Source organism: Macaca nemestrina, chromosome 4, assembly GCF_043159975.1.
Source record: "Macaca nemestrina isolate mMacNem1 chromosome 4, mMacNem.hap1, whole genome shotgun sequence".
Lineage (NCBI taxonomy): Eukaryota > Metazoa > Chordata > Mammalia > Primates > Cercopithecidae > Macaca > Macaca nemestrina.
The window spans coordinates 4,462,073-4,484,280 of record NC_092128.1 but is presented as its reverse complement, the minus strand read 5'-3'; the positions used below and the strand labels follow the sequence as shown (position 1 = coordinate 4,484,280).

Below are 22,208 nucleotides of genomic sequence, written 5' to 3'. Positions count from 1 at the left end.
TATTCAAAACACCCTTCTCGATGCAGAAAATAACAGCAGTGAATCTGAACCGTTCTTGACTCTCTCAGAGCTTACATCCTAGTGCAATAGATGAAGAGAAGGACAGCAAGCAAGTACACTGATAATTACATATTATAAGGCCCTGATAGCATAGTGTGTGGTAATAAGTTCTACAAAGATCAGGAAAGCCGTGAGGATGGAGGGTCATGGAGGGGAGTTCCTTTAGATGGGACAGTCGGAGAAGGCATTTGAGTAGAGATTTGAATGAAGAGAAAGACAGGCCATAGCAGTGTCTAGGGGCAGAGCCTTTCAGGCAGAGAGCATAAGCGGCTCAGTGGGAAAAGGCCTGACATGCCTCCAGCCCTACAGGGAGGCCAGCTAGCTGGAGTGGGTGAGTGCAGAGGACAATGGCTGAAATAAGGTTGGAAAAGTCACCAGGCCTGCCTGTTAATATGTTTTCAAAAAGATATAGAAAATAATTCAGATACTTTTTTTTTTCTTTCTTTCTGGACTCACCTTTTGCTAAGAAGAATTAAGAAGTCACCTGCAGAGAAAACGGATCAGGGGCCACTTGGTCCTGAATTGGACCTTCCTTCTCACTTCTCAGGGCTGCAACATTCCTGCAGCTGGGAAGCTGCAAGCTAATGATTCAAGAGAAAACTGAAATATAGTTTGACATTTTCAAAATGTTCCTGTTACATGAATAAGTTACAAGGTGTTATGAGAGACCTGTTGGATGGAGTGACATCCTTCCTGGGGGAGCCAGCAGACTTAGCACTGAGGCTTCATTAATTTATAAGAACCCATAAAGCCATCCTGGAATGTGCGTCTGTGTGGTAAAAAATGAGGTTATGAGGATATAAACCAAATGTGATGCTTCATAGAATGATGTTTTATGGCGTTACAATAATCTGAAAATATGGACTTTGAGTTGGGTGTGTTGTCATTAACACAGGTGCAGAGGTAGGGAGCTGTGCCTTGGCCCCCCTGCCGGCCTGGCCTCTGCCATCCCATCATTGATTACTCTTCTGTGAATTCGGGTTCTCCAGGCTCCGCACATCTATCTCCATAGTATAAGGAAAACTTGTTTTCTTTTTCTGTTGTCAGCTAAACTAATGGCTTCGTCTTTGTTTTCTTCCCAACACAGGTCCTGGTATTCCTATGGTGACGGTGCACAACACAACAGATAAGAAAAGTAAGTGCTCTTTTTTTCCCTTAAATTTTCCTGAGACTCAGGAGAAAGGAAGCAAAACACTCTATGAGATCAGCTGGCCCACATTCTCCTACTCAGAGACAGAGGGAGGAGTCCTGTCCTAGCAGTTCAGAGTAGGCCATGCTGATCACCAATATCAGCTAAATATGATGAAAGCCAGGGTCTGCATACCCCAATCAGAGGGCCCCACACCCCTTCACAAGTGCTGAGCCTGGAGGGTCATTCTAGGGCCACCCAGGTCATAGCCTGACATCCTCTGAACAGCCAGCTCGAAAGGCTTTGTAGCCTGACATGAGTCCATCCCCACTGAGAACCTGCCATGTGGCGCCAAGACTTGAGGGGCGCATGGGGGCTCATCTGTCTTTGTGGGTCTGGGGGCTTCATGGCATGGAGGGTCTCTGCATCCATGCTGCACAGGATGTCAGAGAAAAACTGATTCTGCCATTTGTAAAATGGTAGGGAAGGCTTTTTCAGGACTGTTGTGAAAGGGGAGGGAGATTCAGGCTCAACTTCAAATACAGCAAGATCCGGTGGGGGTTTATTATGGCCAACGAGCAGAGAGAGGGGTCCGTGGATGGACAACTGCTAAGAGAAGGCATCGGTGGGAGGAGATTTTTGCTAAGCTGATCTCACAAGATCCTTGCTGAAGGCAGGACAAGGACTTAGGCTCAAAGGTGGAGGATGAGGAACTTGCTCAGTTACGGAGGGTGATCAGATATCAGGGGCAGGGACTTCTTGCCAAAGCTGGGCAATGCAGGCCAAAGACAGGATAGGATCAAGGTGGAAGCCTGGTCAACAAGAGGACTCAGAGGAGCCTCACTCAAGTTTGGTCAAGAACGGAGTCTTTGTAAGACCTCCCAGGGTCTCTTGAGGCATGTGTTTACTCGGAGGGACCCCACGCAGGTCACCACGGGCACATCCATGTTTATGCGAGGGATGTATGCTGTGTGCAGTGGGAGGCAGACACGCAGCACAGCTGAGAAGCAAAGAGAACTCGCCCTCGGTCCCTCCCTTTCCAGCCCTCCCTCTGTCTAACCCAAAGCAGCCTGTGTCCTCCTTCCCCCAACTCCCTCCCACTCCCTTCCACATCCGGGAGCCCCCTTCCCTGGCAGGAGGGCAAACCTCATGGCCAGGGTCCGCAGCTCCCCTAGGTCTGGAGACAGAGGTGACTCCGCGTCTCCAGTGACCATCGAGCGTCAGCAGCTCCCTGATCCCTCTCTCTGTGACGGTACTTTAAGCTCCAGGGGAACTGGGGAGGAGGGGGGCATGTTGGAAAGGAGAACTCCAAACATATGTTTAGACACCGTGAAGTGGTTTCAAGTGTTCCAAAGTGGACAAAATAGATTTGTTTAAAGAGACAGCACTTAGCCAATAATGATGGTCGTCTGCCAAGCTATCAAATCATCATTAGAAATTCAAAACCAAAGCATAAGTTATCATAAAACCAGCAATAAATGAATAGATTTTAAAGCCCCGCCCCCCTCAAAAGCCATAAAGTGGATGTCAGAATGTATACACAGAAACACTGAGAATGGCCGTTGGAGGGACCCAGTGCTGAGAAGAATCAGGATGGCCTTCCTGTCTTCCTCCCCAGAGGAGGGGCTGGTTTTCCCAGCAAAGAGGTTCACCTGCCCCCGGCCCCTTTCCAGCCTCACCTGCAAGGTTTGGGAATCTGGGCCATTTGTGCAATGGGGGCAGTATCCCCCGAAGGATGTTGGGAGTGATTGCCTGGGTCTCCCACCCGCCCACAGCATCCACACACCCTCTGCCCACTCTAACGGGCACGTGTCTGTAAAGAGCCCTCCAGGAGGCCACAGAGGCTGTGCTAGAACTTCCACCGGGCCTGGGGTCGGTGGAGTCTGACAGACGTACTCCAGCATGACAGTGAACGTTTAAAATATCCGTGCTAGACCTCTTTAGGTGGAATTTTCCCTGAAAAAATGCAGATGTTGCACAGAGCCTCAACTATGACATCTTTTTTTTCCTTAAGAAAATATGTAGTTTCATATTGAGTATTTGATAAAATTTAGAGTCCATGGACACCTTTCTGATATTTGTGAGGTTTTCCCCTTCTTAAAAAATGGATGATCTGGTAGAAATTAGATGAGGTGTCCAGTGCGGCTCACAGCATTGCAGCCTCCCGGGTTGGCTATTACCTGATGGTTCTGTGAGATGCCACCACTGGGGACCCTGGAAGTGGGGACACAGGACTCTATGTACTATTTGTGCAACTTCCTAGGAATCTATAATTATTTCAAATTTAAAAGGTTTTTCTAATCTGTGGTCTAACAAAAAACACAAAAGTATTTTTTGACTTTGAAAAATACGATATAGCATATGGCTCTTCTTACAAAAGTCATTCCCTTAAATGCTTTCTACTTCTTTGGGGGAAGCTATTATTAATCTATTCAAGTTCAAAGGTTAATATAGTCCCGACTTTTGGGAAAGGCATTTTGACTTCTAAGCTACTTCCAGCCTGGATTTGGTCAGTCCTTGGGGCTCCTAACAGCTCCCACGGTGCTGGATCAAGTCAACAGTTTCCAAGGCTCACGTGTGAATGAAAATGAAGCCAGCCTATATCTTAGACGTGTGTGACATCATTGAGAAAATGTTTCATTTATTCCATTTAGAATAAGGTAATATATAGGCGGGCTGAGATGTAATTCTTTGGAAGAGAGTCCCAGTAAGAATTGACCAAATGTCTTCCAGCAAGTACAACACACTAATGTGCTCAAAGATCCGGGAAATTTTGTTAACTCTGCTGGAAAACCAAACAACCACTTCTTTTCTTCTGTGGGATTGGCTACTGCATTAACCGATCAATCCAATCAATATTGACAGACCATAGGCCCTAGGTTGCCATCCACATCCATCGCAGAGCTGCATAGATGGGAATTTTTTAGGAAGCATTTCACTGTTTGCAATTGAGCTGTCACTTTGGTGACTGTGACTCCTGGAAGCAAAGAGATAGGACCCAGTGGCTTAAGAAATAAAAAGCACTGTGCACAAAGGATGGGGCTGGTGTTGCATGCCTGTACTCCCTTCTTCTCTGTGTGAAATTTAACAGTGAACCTGAAGGTAACACCATTGCACTCAATCTCAGCAAAGTGCTGACCAATTGGAAACTGGATGGCGTTTAGAATTATTTTTGTCACATTTATTTTACAAGCCTATTTATATAGCAGTATTTGACTCTGGGTTTCCTGGAGCCTAATTCAAACTCTAGGAATATTTCTTCCCATCCTAGCCTGTTTCTGTATTTCTGGCTGTCAAAATAGTTCAAACTCTTTCAGGATGGTGACTTAAACTATTTCAGGATGGTGACTTTCCATTTTAACTTGGAAAACAAAAAAAAAAAAGATTAAATGTGGCTGAGGTGATTGTCATTCCCATCCCCGGGAGGACAGTAGGGGCCCCATCTTGCTCAGGGTCTATGTTACATGCAGACTTCATGGTTTGAGGGGCTCCACGTTCCTGAACACCTGCTTTTTCCCTGTGCCTGGATAAAACTGCCTGAAATCCCATCCTTGCGTGGCAGTCCCTGAGGGGTGGCACGTCGTAGCTGCACGAATGGCTTCGAGTCCACCTGGGAAATAAGAGCCGAGCACGGCAGGCCCTGGTAAAGTGCCAAACCCAGCCCTGAGTTCTAACCTACAGGTGTTTGCCGTGGGAGGCAACACTTCAGTGTGTTTACCTTTTGACATGTCTGATGTCCTCTTGCGGTGCTTCCCAGCCCGTCTCCAACCCAGCTGCATCCTCCCCAAACAAAATGCACTGAGCTTTCATTTTGTCTGTCAAACTGATGCATCCTGGGTGAGGAGGCAGGTGCCTGGTGCTTCCAGGCCCCCAGTTCCAGCAGCATCTTGTTCGCGGTGTGGTTGGACCACGTCAGAGACTCCTCGTGGTCTCTGTAGTAGATGCAGGGTCCACAGCACGAGGTTTGCGGGTGGATGTGCATCTCAGGCAGGCAGCAAAGCCATTGTCAGGCCAGCACTTCACACACCAGCCTTTGGGCCTCAGGTAAGCTTGAGATCAGTTGTCCTCTTTTACGACTGAAAAGGCCGCTGGAAGACTTCCAGGAGCAACACAAAGGCGAGCAGTAAATTACCCGTCCCTGCAGATGCCTGTTTCATCCGAACACTCAGCCGGCTCGTGGTTCTGCATCATTAGGATTCTGCAGAACCCCACACCACTTGTACTTGTTCCATTTGTTGCTCCATCCTGAACATCTCAGACAACCGTGTTCTGATCAGGGGGCCAGAGTAAGGCTAGAGGTGACAGGGAACCGTGGTAGTAAGAGTAGTGGCCCCAGCCAGCATTTATCAAGCACTTGCTCCGGGATGGGTGCTGTGGCAAATACTTTACATACTTTAGCTCATTTCATCCTCACAACAGCCTGTGAGGCGGGAACTGCTATCATCCCCAATACTTTACATACTTTAGCTCATTTCATCCTCACAACAGCCTGTGAGGCGGGAACTGCTATCATCCCCACTTGTCAGCTAAGGAAGCTGAGGCACAGCAGCTTAGGTGATTGGGCCACATGCACGCAGCGAGGAAGCAAAAGCGGTGGAGTTGCATCTCGGACCCAAGCAGTGAGGCTCCAACAGAGCCTGTTCTTCCAGACAGATGGTCATCGCACAGCGCTGCTCAGCCACCTGCCCTCAGGCGGTCTGAAGGACAACTGCAAATCCAGAGCGATACCTGGCCTGCATTCCCATTGAGATGAGTCTGGGGAGGCGGAAGCAGTCACACCTGCAGCTCGTTCTCAGCACCTTGTCCGCCTGTACACCACCCCCAGGGCCCATCCGAGCCAGCTCTGGGGTGAGCGTGCAACACGGCACCGTCTCCTGCTCTGAGAAGCCTTCCATGTCGCAGGGAAGAGATGCTCCTCAGGCCCTGATGGCTCTTAAACCAGTGGGGGGCCCCGTGGAATTAAGGGCTCTGCTTCCTGCAGCAGCTCAGCCTCCATGCACAGGCTGGGCTCATACTCCACGCACTGGGAGGGCTCAGCCCTTGAACTTCACCCTCTAATGCCAGCCTCTTAGCCCCCCAGGCAGCAGCCTGTGGCTGGCCATTCATTATTCTCTTTTGAATGTAATCATAGCAGCAATTCTGGGCTCTCCACACAGCACCAGCCCCTTCCTTGTACCAACCCTATGAGGTTCAATAATTCATCCGAGATCCACAGCAAACTTCAGGGCAAGGCCTAGACTCTTGTCTTATCTGACTTCCAAGCAGGCGCTCTTGACTGTGGGCTGGGGGCTGATACCAGATGTCTGACAAAGGGCGAAACCCAGGATCTCCTGGCCTTCACGTCGCTGCCACCTGGGAAACACGCTCACAGCGGCAGCCTCTGTGACCACTGAGCTGCTGGTCAAAAAAATCACCCCTGGTTGAGATCAGCCCTGGTGAGGCCATGCCAGCACGGGCATTTGCAGCTCACGCCTGTAGTGAACAGTGTGCAAAGCAGCATCGCTTCCAACCCGCCCTGTGGGGCTGAGCCAGGAAAGCGGGGCCCGTGGCCTACAGCTGGGCGGGGAAAGGCAGGAGGTCTCAGAGAGCGGGCTCCTGAGCCGCCGTGTGATGCTGTGACTGGCAGCCGAGGTGTGGCCCAAGTTCCGTTACAGCGCAAAGCCTCGGCGCTGGGCATCAGCTGGCAAGGGGGGCTCTGGCAGGCTGGGACCCGACTCCATCACACTGTCCTCTTCCAGCCCTGCTGTGAATTTTGAAATTACTGTTTCAGAATTCTTTGTCCTTTCTCCTCCTCTCCCCCACTGACCCCAAAACCACCCTGGGAATATCTGACTTTTTTCCTCTTTAGAAAATCTTATCTACAAACAGAGCCTGCGGGGTGTTCACAGATGTGACTCTGAATTATTTAAAAGCTGTTTCCTTAAGAAGGTAATTATGGTTGGGACCAACCTATACTCATTTGGTGCCTGGATATTCAAACAACTTAGGTATCGGGATAAAAAACCAACAAAATCATAGTGAATACGTTGTGGGCTTTAATGTAAATATGAAAGGCAGGCCCACTTAGAGACGGGGATGCCGACTCCACGTGAGGGAGTCAGAATCGCCGTGTGGCTTGCAGTGCAGCCCCACAGCCGTGCAGAGAAAGCGTGCGTGTGGCGGGGTTGAAGCTGGCTGCGCTGGCTGACAGCACCCCACGGCGTCCCGCAAGCGCGTGTGGGAGCTTGGGATCACTAGGTAGCCTGGTTGCCACTCCTTTATGGCATCAAAAGTTAGGTTTCTCTCCCTCCTGCTCTCTTCATTTGGGTTTTTATAAGAAAGCAAAACCAGCCCCTACCACCAGTGGTGCCCAGGTGGGTCCATGAAGCAACACCGGATGCAGTAGGCTTCCAGTCTCTGTTCTTGCACCCGTGCTGCTGGGAGCACCCCTGCCCCTGCCCCACCTTCTCCCTGAGGGACCCCCTCCTAGACTGTCGAGGCTGTGCCCACAGCTCCCCTTCCATCAAGCACGGGGCGCCCACACACGGGGAGATGTCAGGAGCATGGCATTCCAGAGGGCCTACGCGTCACTGGCACACTACATGCCAAGGAGTTTGCCTGCCATCCTGCAGGTCCCAGGAGGAGCACTGTCAGACGTCCCTCTCTAAAAGCTTCTGGTCGCCATGCAGCGAATGGATGGAAGGGCCCAAGGTTGCAGACGGGAGGGCTGCTGGGGTCCGTGGTGGAGAGGATGACAGTCTGGACCAGCTAGGGGGCCTCTAATGAGGGGCTGCCTCTGCAGGACCTGCAGGGAGAGATGCAACTGGAAAGGGCCCGAAGAGCTGCCGTCTCAATCCAGTCTGGGGAGGTGTGGCACTTGCCAAGGGTGGCAAAGCATCGTGCAGAATCCTACAGCCTGTGGCCCTTAAAATGTGGGTCTTGTCTAGTCCTAACAAAGAAGAAACAGCCCTGGCCGGGTGCGGTGGCTCACACGTATAATTCCAGCACTTTGGGAGGCCGAGGCGGGTGGACCACGAGGTCAGGAAATCGAGACCATCCTGGCTAACACGGGGAAACCCCATCTCTACTAAAACTACAAAAAAAAATTAGCCGGGCGTGATGGCGGGCGCCTGTAGTCCCAGATACTTGGGAGGCTGAGGCAGGAGAATGGCGTGAGCCCGGGAGGCAGAGCTTGCGGTGAGCCAAGATCGCACCACAGCACTCCAGCCTGGGCGACAGAGCGAGTGAGACTCTGTCTCAAAAAAAAAAAAAAGAAGAAGAAGGAACAGCTCTGCTGCCTCCTTGGGTGCAGCAGCAGGTGACTGGGTGGGTGTCTGGAGAGTAGGTCCTCATGCCTCTCACCCTGCAGGCCAGCTGGGCAGAGCTCTGGCTCTCAGAAACAGTGGCCGGGACACAGCGGGCAGCTGCCCCATCACAGCCATGGAGCCACCACCGAGGCTGGGGCCGTCCAGCAAGTGCACAAACCCGTCTCAGACCTGGAGGTAAAAGCCAGCTCTTTCCTACAGATCATATGGGGCAGAACCAAAAGGACTAAAAATGTAAAAAGATAAAGGAAAGTAAATGTTAAAAAAAAAAAAAGAAGAAGAAGAAAGCCTGTCATTTCAAAAACAGCCTGATGCCTAACTTCAGCCCGATGTCTTAACACAGCTGCATCAGACAAGTTTGTACCTAAGACCCACAGCTTTCAAATATTTTAAGGAGCAATTTGGTTGCCAAAGAAAGTCTCATTATAAAGTGGCCTTTATGTGAGGGGACCTTGCCAAGTCAGGCCAAGACAGAGGAAACTGGGCCCTCAGTCCTCAAGTAGTTTTGCTCATGAAATCCCTAAGAGAATTTTTGAGAAATCATGTATCCCATACATATTTTTAAGTTGTCACCTAAAGTTTTTCTCATTAATTCAAAACTATACAGAATAAGTTTTTAGCATATTGTATTTTATTTTAAAATAAATTACATAATCCTGTGATATCTAAGTATTGTGGCAATTTGATACCTACCACCGCCCAGTTAAATGTTTCTGGAACAAGTTCTTCTTAGCTTTACATCCTTCCTTTTCCTCCTCGAGCTGATATTTACATTCCATTTGTTGGCCCATCACCCCAGAATTCTGTCCTAATGTCATTTAATCTTGGAAATCTTGTAAAGGTTTTTTCTTTTGAATTTCCAGTGACCATAAGACCATAATCATTGCTTGTTGGATGGAATTATCATCATAATTATCACTTGTTCACATCCAAGCAATTAGGATACTTTACATACTTTGATAATTGTTGGACATAAAACGTTATGATTGCCCTGAAATGCATCTCTTAGCAAGCTGGGCATGGTGGTTTTTCACTCAGCTCATGAGCGCACCTGACTCATTTCCAGAGAAGACTTGTCAGAAACGTGTGCGCTCGTGGTTCTGTCCCTGCTTTTGGTGGTTGCTTCTTTTTGTTTCTATAGAATCTCTGAAAATGTGTTCATGTAAATAAATAAATCGACAGAGAGGAGTCTTGTTATAGCAGCGCCATTTTCTCTGAACTCCTGACCGATATGCCGAACATTGTGGCCCATCCATTCTCTGTCAGTAAGGATTATTTTTAACGATCTATTGATTTTTAGCTCAGTGAGATTCCCCTTCGGTTTTGTTAAAATCAAAGGATGACAAGCCAACCACGTTGCTGGGGGCTCTTACCCATTACTGGGCCGGGTGGGATTCTCTTAGTGAACTCAGCCTCGGTGGTCCTTCATCCTTCATGTGGGGCCCACCTGTGTGCAAGATGCCCCAGGGACAGACACGGGGGCTCCAAGGCCTTCCTTGCCCTCGAGACGCCTGTGTAAGGCCATGATGAAGGAGGCACAGGAAAGGAGCAGCTCCTTGGAGCGAATCAGGCATGTCCATTCTCAGCACATTTGCCACTAGGCTCCTATGAATGCGGAGAGCCTGGGAACTGGTCTCCCGAATCCCGCCATGTGTCTGTGCTTGAAATCTTCTGGACCCACAGGGGTGCACACGTGAGCAGCTGTCCTGGCGAGTGGAGTGTTTGCAGATTTGCTGTCGGAACATGTTAGTCTTCAGTCCAGCATCTTGGGTGGGCGAGCTGGCATTTGGCTAATACAGAGTGGAAAGCAAGCCCCGCTCGGAGCTGCACACCCTGCATGATGTCTACAGGTGCTTCTTCCTCTCTACTACCTAATGCAGGAGGAGAGCTGGGCTTCACTGCCACCCAGCAGCTCTCAGTGCCTCGAGGAGCACCTCCGGGCTGGGCACTGTGCCAGCCACTGCACCCACTCATCTGTGGGCTGGGAGACACACACACGAGTCCATTCAATGCACGACTCCTCTGGCATTGAACGCCTGCCAGGGGCCTAGTGTGATGCTAGAAGGACCAAAAATAAATGTCACCTACTGGGACCCTGCCCTCAAGTTGCTTAAAATCTGACTGGAGGAAAAAAGATGGCAAAAAGCACAACAGTTGCCCAAACTGTGTCACACTGACTCTCACAACTCAACATTTGGAGTTCAGAGAAAAGAGGCTGGGTGCTGTGGCTCACACCTGTAATCCCAACATTTTGGGAGACCAAGGTGGGAGGACCTCTTTTTCTTTTCTGACCTCCTGGGCTCAAGCAATCCTCCCACCTCAGTCCCACGAGTAGCTGGGACTACAGGCATGCATCACCATGCCTGGCTAATTTTTACATTTTCCTTTGGAGAGATCAGTTCTCCCTATGTTGCCCAGGCTGGCCTCAGACTCCTGGACTCAAGTGATCCTCCTGCCTTGGCCTCCCAAAGCATTGGGATTACAGACGTGAGCCACCACACCCGAACCCTTTCCTTTGTCTCTTCTATTTTGTTCATAAAGCATGTCTCTGTTGATCACTGCATGTATATGTGGAAGGAAGGACAATATGATTTTAAGAAATGTAATATTTAGCATCTTGGCCCCAAGATTCTACAATCCTTTCATGGGAATTTTTTTTTTTTTTTTTTTTTTTTTTTTTTTTTTGAGATGGTGTCTTGCTCTGTCGCCTAGGCTCCAGGGCAGTGGTGCAATTGTGGCTCAAGCCATCCTCCCACTGCCGCCTCGACCTCCAGGGCTCAAGCTGTCCTCCCACTTCAGCCTCCTGAGTAACTGGGACCACAGGTGTGTGCCACCATGCCTGGATTTTTTTATTTTTATATTTTGTAGAGATGGAGTTGGGATTACAGGTGTGAGCCACTGCACCCAGTGAGGAAGATCTCTTGAGTCTAGGAGTTTGAGACTAGCCTGGGCAACATAGTGAGACCCTACCTCTGCAAAAATTACAAAATTTAGCCGGGTATGGTGGTGTATGCCTGTAGTCCCAGCCACTCGGGAGGCCAAGGTGGGAGGATTGCTTGAGCCCAGGAGTTCGAGGCTGCAGTGAGTTATGATTTTACCACTGCACTCCAACCTGGGTGCAAGACCCTATCTCAGAAAACAAAAATGGAGCTCAAAGAAAAGAGATATCCAGTGAAGGTGAGTAAGTTTAAACAGTAGTCATGCGGGCTCTGGGCCTGAATCTGGTCTTCGAATATGACTGATGGCGCAGCCCTGGGGTGGGCAGCTGGCAGCCGCAAGAGCACAGGGAGGGGGCGAGGCGGGGCAGAGAGGGGTCTTACTGATGGCCGCAGGGGAAGGCGCACGTGAGGAGTGAGCAGAAATAGGGCAGGAGAGGCCTGGACTAGAAAGGCACAGAAAACCCAGGCAGGGGAAGTCAGGCCAAGGCAACAGGGAGATGCCGAAGAGACGTCTGCCTAAGCCTCCGATGGCAGACACCGTCCTGCAGTTTTACTTCTTGTGGAAATGTGAGAAAGGGAAGGGGCTGCTCTCCTCCTCTCTTAGATCCGTTGCCTATTGGTTTTCATTGGATCTGGTCACCAATTTTCCAAAATTTAGCACAGCGGTGATTCCACCAATCCCCTGAACCTGCTGGGCCACTTGGAAGCATGTCTTGCAACAGTGCACAGCTACACCACGACCTCCCCACAGGGCAGCGAGGGAAGCAGCCTCGTGAGCAGGCATGAGTCTCTGCGGTCTCACGGTGTCCAGATCTCATAATAGCTAATTCCACCAAATATTAGAGGGGGCTCACATTTAATTAAGGAGTGGCCATTTGTATGCTCCAGACTGGAGGTCCCCACTGCCCTGAAGTCAAAAGAAGAGTCCTTCAGGGAATATGCCAATCTTTTCTTATTTCTCTGCTGAGCTCCTGCCCTCTTTGAATGCAATTATGGGAACAAATAAAATGGCTTAACTCAAGTCCCCTGTGGGACAGTCAGCTCTCTGCTGATAAAACCAGTTGTGTGGGCAATCATTAAATGAGAAATCTAATATTTAACTAAATTTAATAGTCTGTTGCTTTGGTGCTTTCCTGTGAAGGGTGGGATTTCAATAGAGAGGAACGAGGTATTCACGTGCAGCCCGTGTAGTCCGTGAGCGATCAGAACGTGGTGTGTTCCCACAGGAAGCCAGAACTCTCAGATCCAGAAACTGGTAATGGTTGTTTGGTGGCCAGCCTGTGTTCCCGTTAGCTCTAGGCCAGCTTGACTCAGAGGGCAGCAGAACAACATTGCTCCCTGAGTTTAACTTTCGCCTTCGTGATCAGCATTTGAGATCGCACAGTGACACCTGAAACATCAAAGTCACATGCGTACATACGGAGACAAGACCTTTAACCAACTGTGAGAGGGTCTGTCCGCATTTTCTCTCATTTTGAGATTTAGTCATCCAGACAGGCTCTTGCCACCAGCAGACCCCCCAGCTGAAGCCCTTTCTGGGACCCAGAAGCAGAAGCCCATCTCTGTTCTCGTTGGTAGAGGGTCTTTCTACCTTTGCTCCTGCCAATTCCCCTGACCTACGTGGGTTGTCACTTCTATCATTTGACCCACATTTGCACACCCCAAGTTCCTCACCTGTTTTCCACCTGGGATGATCATGTCAGCAGTCAGAGCAGCAAAGATCACAGGTTCTCCAAGGGTTACAGCTGAAGTGTTGAGATGACCTCGTGAGATCCAGGCACTGGTCTCCTCCAATCAGCTGGAGTTTGGAGAGTATGGATGGATTGCCTCATAGTCCCAGAGTCCAGTGAATTAACTTAGGCACATCATTAGTCTTCTAAACGTCAGAAACTTTCCCATCAATGTAATGCAGTTTGCTTTGGGTTCTCGGGTCTGTGCCGTGTGGGAAACACTGGTTGACAGTCCGGCCTCAGTTTTTCCAACTCTTGCCATTCAAGAGGTCTGAGCCTGGGGGAGGCTTTTGCAGCTTCCTGAGACACTCAGGAGGACTTCTCAGTCCTGTTTAGTTTCCTGGGGCCACATGGGAACAAGGAGAAAGACTTGGGTGGAAACCCAGACACGTTACCGTCTAAAGATGCTTAATTTCCAAGATAGGAATTTATTTTCCACAAACCCATCTACCCAGGGTACTCAAAACTAGTGCATTTTGTCCCTGGGATGGGACTGAACACGGATACCTTGGCAGGGGTTAGGGAGAAGGATTTGCAGCCAGGAAAATGACCTAAACTTTCATTTTGACGGGTGCCTGAGATAGAGTGGTCAGGCCTCCCTTGGAGGAGGTGACGCCTGTGTTGATGGAGGAGAAGGAGCTAGCAAGGAAGATTTCAAATACAGGGCAGCACGCGCAAAGGCCCTGGGGCAGCAAAGAGCTTGGGAAATGCTGTTCTCTTCATTACCCAGCTGCGCTCCCTGCTAGTCTTCCTTTCCTGTAACTGTGAATAGAACATGAAGGATATGCAGTCACTGTCTCATAAACCAACTCCTCTCACCTAAGCGTGTGCCTGGAGCATTGCATTAAGGGCTGAAGGCATTTGGACTCAATGAGTCCAACACCAGTCAACACCAATGAGTGCTGCCCCCAATCCATTAGGAACGTGGGCTGAGGCTGTGAAGCTGGCACGGGGGCATGCAGGCCTTGGCATGGAGTGCGCTCCCCTAACTCACGTGCATGACTGCGAGGGAGAGCACGCCACCTCTGCAGCCAGGTCTCTGGGTCTCAGAGTTAAGGTCAAGTCTACTTGGGCTTCCCTCGGACTTCACCACTGCAGACAGCCCTTGCAGACACAGCTGTGTTTCCTGCTGTCTGCAAGGGACACTTTTCTTGCGTGCTACATGGTGTTCGGAATCTTTCCCAGTGGTGGTCTAATGTCAGATTTGTTAAAACCCTACCTGTTTGAAAACAAGTGTCACCATTCTCCCCTTATTTTTTAATCAAAGCTAAATATTCAAACATGTGTCCAGCAACTCACAAGTCATTTTCATTTTTATTTACCCCTCACAAGCATTGGGAGCTTCCATATCCCTCTGTTCCTCTACAGAAGGTTGCCAGGCCTGCTGGGCACAGTTCTTGAATAAAGCCACAGCCCCATGTTCTCCACACTAAGCCACACGTCCAGAGTCTCCTAGCGATGGGCAGTCATTTGACCTCCAGCTGCCCCGGAGAAGCGCCCACCTGCAGAGCTCCAGAGCAGCATTTTTTTTCTTTCCAAGGGAGTTACACGGGAGGGTGATTGGACATCCATTCTAGCATTGTTTGTGATCATTCGTTTACTCTAAACAAATGCACAAATTACAGCTGCTTCAAAGTGATCTGACGAGCCAAAGGCAAAGTTCCTTGCAAGTTGTCCCCATGTGTAGGCTTAGTGTGAGAAGGGAGAAAGGAAGTTGGGTGGTTTTGATGACACATCAGACGATGAAATGAAGTAGAATGGCCATTTCAGTAGATGAACAGAGTGGGCTCCTCAGGGGACTTCTTTGCATTTGAAGAAATAGATAACGAGGACGTGTGTGCGCTGTCGCAGCCTGAGGCACAGAGGTCCAGTGCATCCACGCTGCAGTGCGCAACTGACCTTGGTCTCTACCATGGAGGGAGGACAGCCAGTCCCACCACAGTGTGCAGTGAGGCTCACACGACTCCACTGTCCACAAATACAGTCATCGAAGTTAAGGTCTGTCCAGAGACCACCTTATCTTGTTTTAGGAGAAAGATCAGAATCCATTTTATTTCTGGGAACACTTAATGTTCCTTTCCTTTTCTAGTTATTATGGCCACAATTTTTGGAAAACCATTTGTCCTCACAGATGTGTGATACAGGTTTTCCTAAAACCAGCAGACATGGGGAGAATCATACCAAAACCTGTGCGTGTGACACCACGGAGAAAAAAACCCCTGGTGGGAGAAGGAGAGAGCCTAGGACAGTGGGGAGAATCTTTAATCCGCCCCAATCCCAGATTTGAGACTAGGCTTTTGAGTGCATAACTTGAGCCCAGTTTCTTGGTCTGTATACTAGAAATAATAACCACCACCTCTGAGGCTGATGAAAGTAGCAGTCTACGCACGTGAAAAGCCATGGCCCACAGAGGTCCTCCGTGAGTGACCCTTGCATCTCAGCATGTCCCTGTGTCCTCTCTTTCAGAAATTTTTGACCTAGAAACAAATGAACATGTCAAGAAGGCCATAAATGACCGACAGATGCCTAAAGTGGAATACAGGAACATCGAGATTGATGATTATAGTAAGTACTACGTTTTTCCCCTTTAAAAAGAATGAAAAAGAGAAAGAAAACATGGGCTCGGACACAGTGCAGTCATCAGCAGCAGGCACCATGCACAGAAGGCTCCCTGAGCATGGGGGTGTATCTCTGCCCTGCAGCTCCTCTGGCATGGAGCGTCTTGTGTTCAGAACCAAGATGCTCACTCTGGTGACAAAATGAAAAAAAAGCAGGGCACAGGATCTCTCTCCCTGAGAGGCTGACAATTGCTTCAAAGCAAGATCGCAGACTCCAACGCTGTCCTTCTTTGGTGACCGTGTCAAGACACCGTCCAGAGAAACCTCTTCCCTCTGGAAATTCCCTTTCTGTGCCATCTGAAGTCCTTCCTGCCTCATCAGCTGGTGGAGGGTGGGCTGATGAGGGGTGTCCTTGCAGCCGGAGTTTACGTGAGGAGGTTTGAGTGCTGTTACCTCCTAGGAAACGCCTCTCACTCTGCCTTTCTGTGCCTGTGCCCTTCTTTCCTTGAACTGTCCCCCCAGTCATTCGGTAAGTTCTCCTGGGCACTAACTCTGTGCTAGGCATTGCTAAGCACTAAACACCCCACAACATTAGCTGGACCTGGACTCACAGCTCCAGAAGGGAGGCAGAGCCTGGGAGCCTCAACTCCCACCTGTGCGCAGCTGGCTCCCAAGTCATCCCGGCTGGCCCAGTGTCCTAACTGCCCACCAGGTCGTTACTCTTGGAAACCCCAAGTGTAAAATTCCCACAGCAGATTTCACTGTCTTCCCCCAGAACTCTGTCCCCCCTCCAGACTTCCCCACATCTCTGCATAGCAGCCTTTTGGTGGTAGGTTGGCGTCAAATAACAGACTTCAAACCTTGAAATGGAGACACCGCTTGCCCATCACCTCCGAGGCTGAAAACAGGTTTCCCTCCTGTGCGAACTCTGACTGCCTGATAGTAACTGCAGGAGCGCTTTGTTGAAAGAGAAGGTTTCCAGGGCTCTGGGGGAAAGTGTGTTGAGGCTGATAAGTAACACGGAGCTGAAAGGGCAGCGGGGAGGAGCCACACACCTTGCCTTTGCCATCCCCAGACTCTCTGGAACCTCTTTGTCTGCCCTTCCCCGACACTAGACAGTGGCATGTCACCTGGGGCCCGGCATCTTCGCTGGCAGCCCCCTTGTGCTCAGCAGCTTAGAGGAGACACAACCACCTAACAGACTCAGCTCCGAAGAGCAGGAACCAAGGCTCACCCCATGAAACAAAAACAGGTCCCCTAAACAGTACGTGCTGCAAAGCTGCGTTGCGTAGAGCAGAAAGCAAACAGCACGAGAGTTCAGAGAAGAGCCTGAGACTGGGCTGGGGACGTGTTGGGAATGCTCAAAGAATGTGGGACTTGAACATGGTCCCTGGAGTCAACCTCGGGTGGGCTCACAAGAGGCGAGAATGCAATCCAGAGAAGAGGGCAACATGAGGGGCTTAGGGGCTTAGGCAAGAGCAAGTGCAGTTCACTGTGGCTGGGTCTGGAGGCTGCCCTGGAGTCCCAGCCTGCAGGACAGCCCAGGTGTGGACCCTACACAGGGACCCTCGCTCCCCCGTGCTCGCCACGCCCTCCCTGCAGCCCACCACAGGCCCGGGCCAAAAAATCCTGCCCCTGCCATTTGGCCGTAGGAAGCTGCGCTCTATCAGAACTTTTCCAGACATTGCGTTCACCTCTGAAAGTCAGAACATTCTGGAATTTTAATGCACTTCAAATCCGCTCCCGCCCCCAACACACTTACATGTCCGGAGGCTCTCTCTCTTAAAATACCCTGAAGGTGACCACGCCACGGAAGGGGGCATGAAGGAAATGAGTAGGGAACGGTCTAGAAGAAAGAGAATAATTTTGTATGTGTCTGTGTGTGAGACAGAGCTTCACTCTGTCCCCCAGGCTAGAGTGCAGTGGTACAATCTTGGGTTACTGTAGCCTTGACCTCCCAAGCTCAAGTGATCCTCCCACCTCAGCCTCCTGAGTAGCTGGGACCACAGGCAGGCCACTATGCCCAACTAATTCTTTCTTTTTTTTTTTAGTAGAGACAGGGTCTATTGCCCAGACTGGTCTTGAACTACTGGGCTCAAGCAATCCTGCCTCAGTCCCCCCAAAGTCCCAAGATTACAGGTGTCAGCCATCATGCCCAGCCTAGAGGAGGAAGAAGAGAAACTCAAGAAAACTATAAACAAAGGTCGGGCACGGTGGCTTATGCCTGTATTCCCATTACTTTGGGAAGCCGAGGAGGGCAGATCACTTGAGGTCAGGCGTTCAAGACAAGCCTGGCCAACGTGGTAAAACCCCATCTCTACAAAAAAATACAAAAATTAGCCAGGCGTGATGGCATGTGCTTGTAATCCCATTTACTTGGGAGGCTGAGGCACAAGAATCACTTGAACCTGGAAGGCAGAGGTTGCAGTGAGCCGAGATCGCACCACTGCACTCCAACCTTGGCAACAGAGTGAGACTCTCTCTCTCAAAAAACAAAAAACAAACAAACAAACAAAAAATGGATGCTGTGACAATCTGCTTTGGCCAAGAAATGTGTGTACTGACCAACATGCTGAAACTCTGTCTCTACTGAAAATACAAAAGTTGGCTGGGTGTGGTGGTGCACACTTTAATCCCAGCTATTGGGGAGGCTGAGGCAGGAGAATCACTTGAACCCAGGAGGTGGAGGTTGCAGTGAGCTGAGATCGCACCACTGTACTCCAGCGTGGGTGACAGAATGAGACTCCATCTCAAAAAAAAAAAAAAAAAAAGGAAGAACTGTGTGTAGATTATCCCAGCCCAGTGGAGAGACCATCGTTGCCCCGGCGTGTCTCTGAGCTCCTCTGTTCTGCCTCCTCAGCAGCCTTGGCAGCCAGGCCGTCACCCTGGCAAGATTCCTTTCTGAGCTCCTTAGACCTGGCCTCCCCCTCCAGCCCCCTCTACCCACTGCTGTCCCAGTAACGCTTCCCAAGCCTACAGCACTGGTGTGTGACTGTCATCCCTTCCTCTTAGGAAATGCAGAAAAGACCTTTCGAAGCACAAAGCCAGCTTCCCCACCCTTGCCACACACTCTGTCCTGCAGGGGGTTTCCTTGAAAGGTAGGTGGGTACAGATGCCAGGAGAGGATGTGGGGCGCCTGTATGAGCCCGGCAACAGGAAGACCCCCTTAGGGATCGCAGGAAATCTGAAAGATGTCAGCCCTACCGACCTGGCTTGGTTTTGTTTTTTCATTTTGTGCTACCAGAGGCTAATGCTTTTCTTTTCTTTTTTTTTTTTTTCTTTTAGAAAAGTAGGACATCTTCCAGAACGGTTCCCCTGAAATGTTTTCAGCCAGTCAGAACCCGGTTTCCAAGGTCTGCCCTTGGGCTTATCAGTGGCAGGGAGCAGCCCAGACCATGTTTTATGGAATTTAAATGATGAAGTCCAAGGCCTGCCTCTCCGCTAGTCCCTGGGCCATTGAGCCAATTTGCAAGCCATTAACATTCAGCCCGAATCAGTCAGGAGACGCCAGGTCAGAGCTGGCTGCCTAGCCAGCCTCCCAAGCCTGCAGTGTATCTGTGTAGTAATTGTATTGAAAAGTCGCTAATTCCAATTTAATTGCTGTGCCTTTGGTAATCTGGGTCGTAGTTAACGTCAATAAATAAATTCCAACTTGGATGGGAAGGTTTGTTGGGAGGTGGGGGGGGTGCAGAAGAAATTGGTGAGGCAGGTTTTTGAGGCTTGGTTCCTACCCAGTCTCCCTCACCCACTGGATTTCACGCTGCTGAGAACCAGATCCAGTGACCTTGGTAGCCGCAGGATCCAGTGGGCTGTACCATCCTTCCCTGGCGTCCTCTAGCTGTGGCTGCAGCAGAGCTACAGAGCCACCCAGCACAAACCTACCAACAGTGAGACCCGCAGAGCCACCTGGCTCTGCACAGAGGCACTGCCAGGGGCCGGCACCCTCTCCCCTCTAGGCGGCCCCCTGTTTCATCCCAGACTCTGTCTCTTCCTCTCCCTGCCTCCCTGCTCCCAAATATCCATCCCCGGCATCCCCGATCAGATGCTGAGAGATGCTTTGTTGCTGCAGGCAGCCTGCCCCCTCTCAGGGCACCATATTTCCCTGCCTGAAATTCTGCTGCTGGCAAGTGCCCAGGCCATTGAGTCTTCTGTGCATTCAGTGTGCTCCCATATGCAAGACTGAATGGAAGCTTCAGAGAAATTAAGCTTCACACAGGTTGGGTGACTTGCCCAAGGCCGCACAGCAGGCCAGAGTCCTCAGGATGAAAACCCCGGGCCAGTCTCTGTCCTGTGGGCTTCCCCTCAGGCCCGATCCAGAGCACCCTCACCCCCATGGTCACCCAAGGGCATGCCCGATACCCCATGGCCAGCGTTGCCCCCCTAACCCATGCTGTGCTCTGCTTCTCCCCAGACCTGCCCATGCAGATCCTGAAGCCAGCAACCTTCACCGACACCACCCACTACCCTCTGCTCCTGGTGGTGTAAGTATCGTCACGTCTGTCTTTCCCTGGTGCTCGCTCTGGGGCTCCGTGACCCCCGTGATAAATGAATATTGAACTCTTAGGAAAAGATAAGCAGGAGAAACGATATGGTTGCAAACTGAAAACATAAGATCGTTTAGCCCAATGTCAGGTTCTTTAGGACTCGTGGAGACACCCAGAGGTTAAAAGAAAGTGGGTGCTATGTACCCACCGCCTCTCCCCAGGCTGCCTCAGGTTCTGTGACTATAAAGGGAGGCTGCTGGGATCATCATAGTGGCATCTTGCATGACAGGCTCACCGGAGGCAGGCAGGGGACAGGTCCCAAGACACAGAGACACAAGATGGCCAGAGCCTGGGACCTGCACCCTGAGCCCGTGGGTCTCACTGGCTGGCATTTCTGGCCACTGCCCTGAATGCTCTTTCTTCGCCAGCAAAGAATTTTTTCAGCTCTTGTGTTCATTAATGAAGCCTCCGGTTTGGGTTTTGAGAACAATTTTTTGTGCTCTGTAAATGCGTTGAAGATGTTGGGTGTGATTAGGGAACTCAGTGCTAGGAGCCAGCCCAGTGCCCTGTGCATAGGTTCAAATGCTGCCTGACAGCCCTGAGTCGAGGTGATGCCCACGTGCTCACACCACACGGGGAGGCAGCGCAGAGGGGGCCGCCCGGACCATTGAGCAAACGCCCCAGTGCACCTCCTGGTCTGTCTTTTCAAGACCATGGAGCAGGAGAAACTCCCGCAGCCCTTGTAGCCTGGGAGAGCCAGGGGAAGCAGAGGCCTGTGCCAGGCTGTGTTAGGGATGCCAGTGCAGCGACCCCCTGAGTAAACGCCGGAACCTGATGGAGCTGATTAACCCTGGTGTCTTGCCCGGCTCCCTTCCTGAGGGCTGAGTCCCTAAATAGCAAAAAGGTTCCATTATAGAAACGCCCCAGGGCACAGATTCCAATAGCTGATTCCGTTTTGCAATTAACCCACTTTCCTTAATATCTGGACTGCTTTCACACTTTCCCAGCAGCCACGCATGCACACCCACATGCAGACACACGCACCCACACACAGGCACACGCACATGCACACACACCCACATGTGCACACACGCATGCACACCCACACGCACACATGCACCTGCATACATAAGCACATACATATGCACACCCACATGCACACATAGGCCCACATACACCTGCACGCACACACACCCACACACAGGCACATGCACATGCCCACACATACCCACATGTGCACACACGCACACACACACAGACACACGCACATGTACACACATACCCACATGTGCACACACGCACACACACACGTACCTGCATAAGAACACACATATGCACACCCACATGCACACATACACCGACATACACACACATGCACACACATACACACGTGTGCACACGTAGCCACATGCAGCACACACGTGCACACCAATATGCACACGTATGTGTATACACACATGCACACACGTACACATCTATACACACCCACACTCCCACACATCCACACCCCACCCCCCCACAGACACGTACCCACACACCCCACACACGTGGGGTGAAACCAGATTTCCCCCACTTTCTCCAGGATGCTAACAACTTCCGAACCAGCTTTCTTCCCCTGCCCACTGGTTTCTTCAGTGATCTTAAAGGAAATCCCCAAAAGCTTTTCAGTTTACAAAACGATTCACTTTCCCTTCAGAGGGAAAAGTGGTTGTGCCAGGTGGAGACAGCTGAGCTCTGCTGAGCTGGGACAGGGCCAGGCAACCCCACCCGCTGGGCGCACACTCACTCTGGCCTCGCAAGCTTTCCTTGGAGGCTGTGTCTTTTTGTTTGTTTCTCACTGTGACATCAAATGTGATAACAAGGAGATCTGGAGTCCCTGAGCCCCTGCTTCAAATTACAAAACCCAAAAGAAAACAAACACACCCTCAACATAGAGCAGCGCCATGACTGACCAGGACCCTAAGCATGCAGCACTCTAGCGCGCCACTCCTGGCCCGCTCCTCC

General features: G+C 50.6%; 1 protein-coding gene across 5 annotated transcripts in view; it reads left to right on the top strand.

Moving 5' to 3' along the window:
- LOC105474942 (dipeptidyl peptidase like 6) overlaps positions 1–22,208 on the top strand; it is a 1,161,442-nt gene that overhangs the window by 1,121,171 nt on the left and 18,063 nt on the right. For all 5 annotated transcript variants that reach the window (XM_011729883.3, XM_011729885.3, XM_011729882.2 and 2 more), the window contains exons 17-19: positions 1,148–1,195; positions 15,629–15,727; positions 20,132–20,201. In XM_011729883.3, coding sequence (XP_011728185.1) covers positions 1,148–1,195; positions 15,629–15,727; positions 20,132–20,201 — 217 coding nt within the window. The remainder of the gene's footprint in view (positions 1–1,147; positions 1,196–15,628; positions 15,728–20,131; positions 20,202–22,208) is intronic.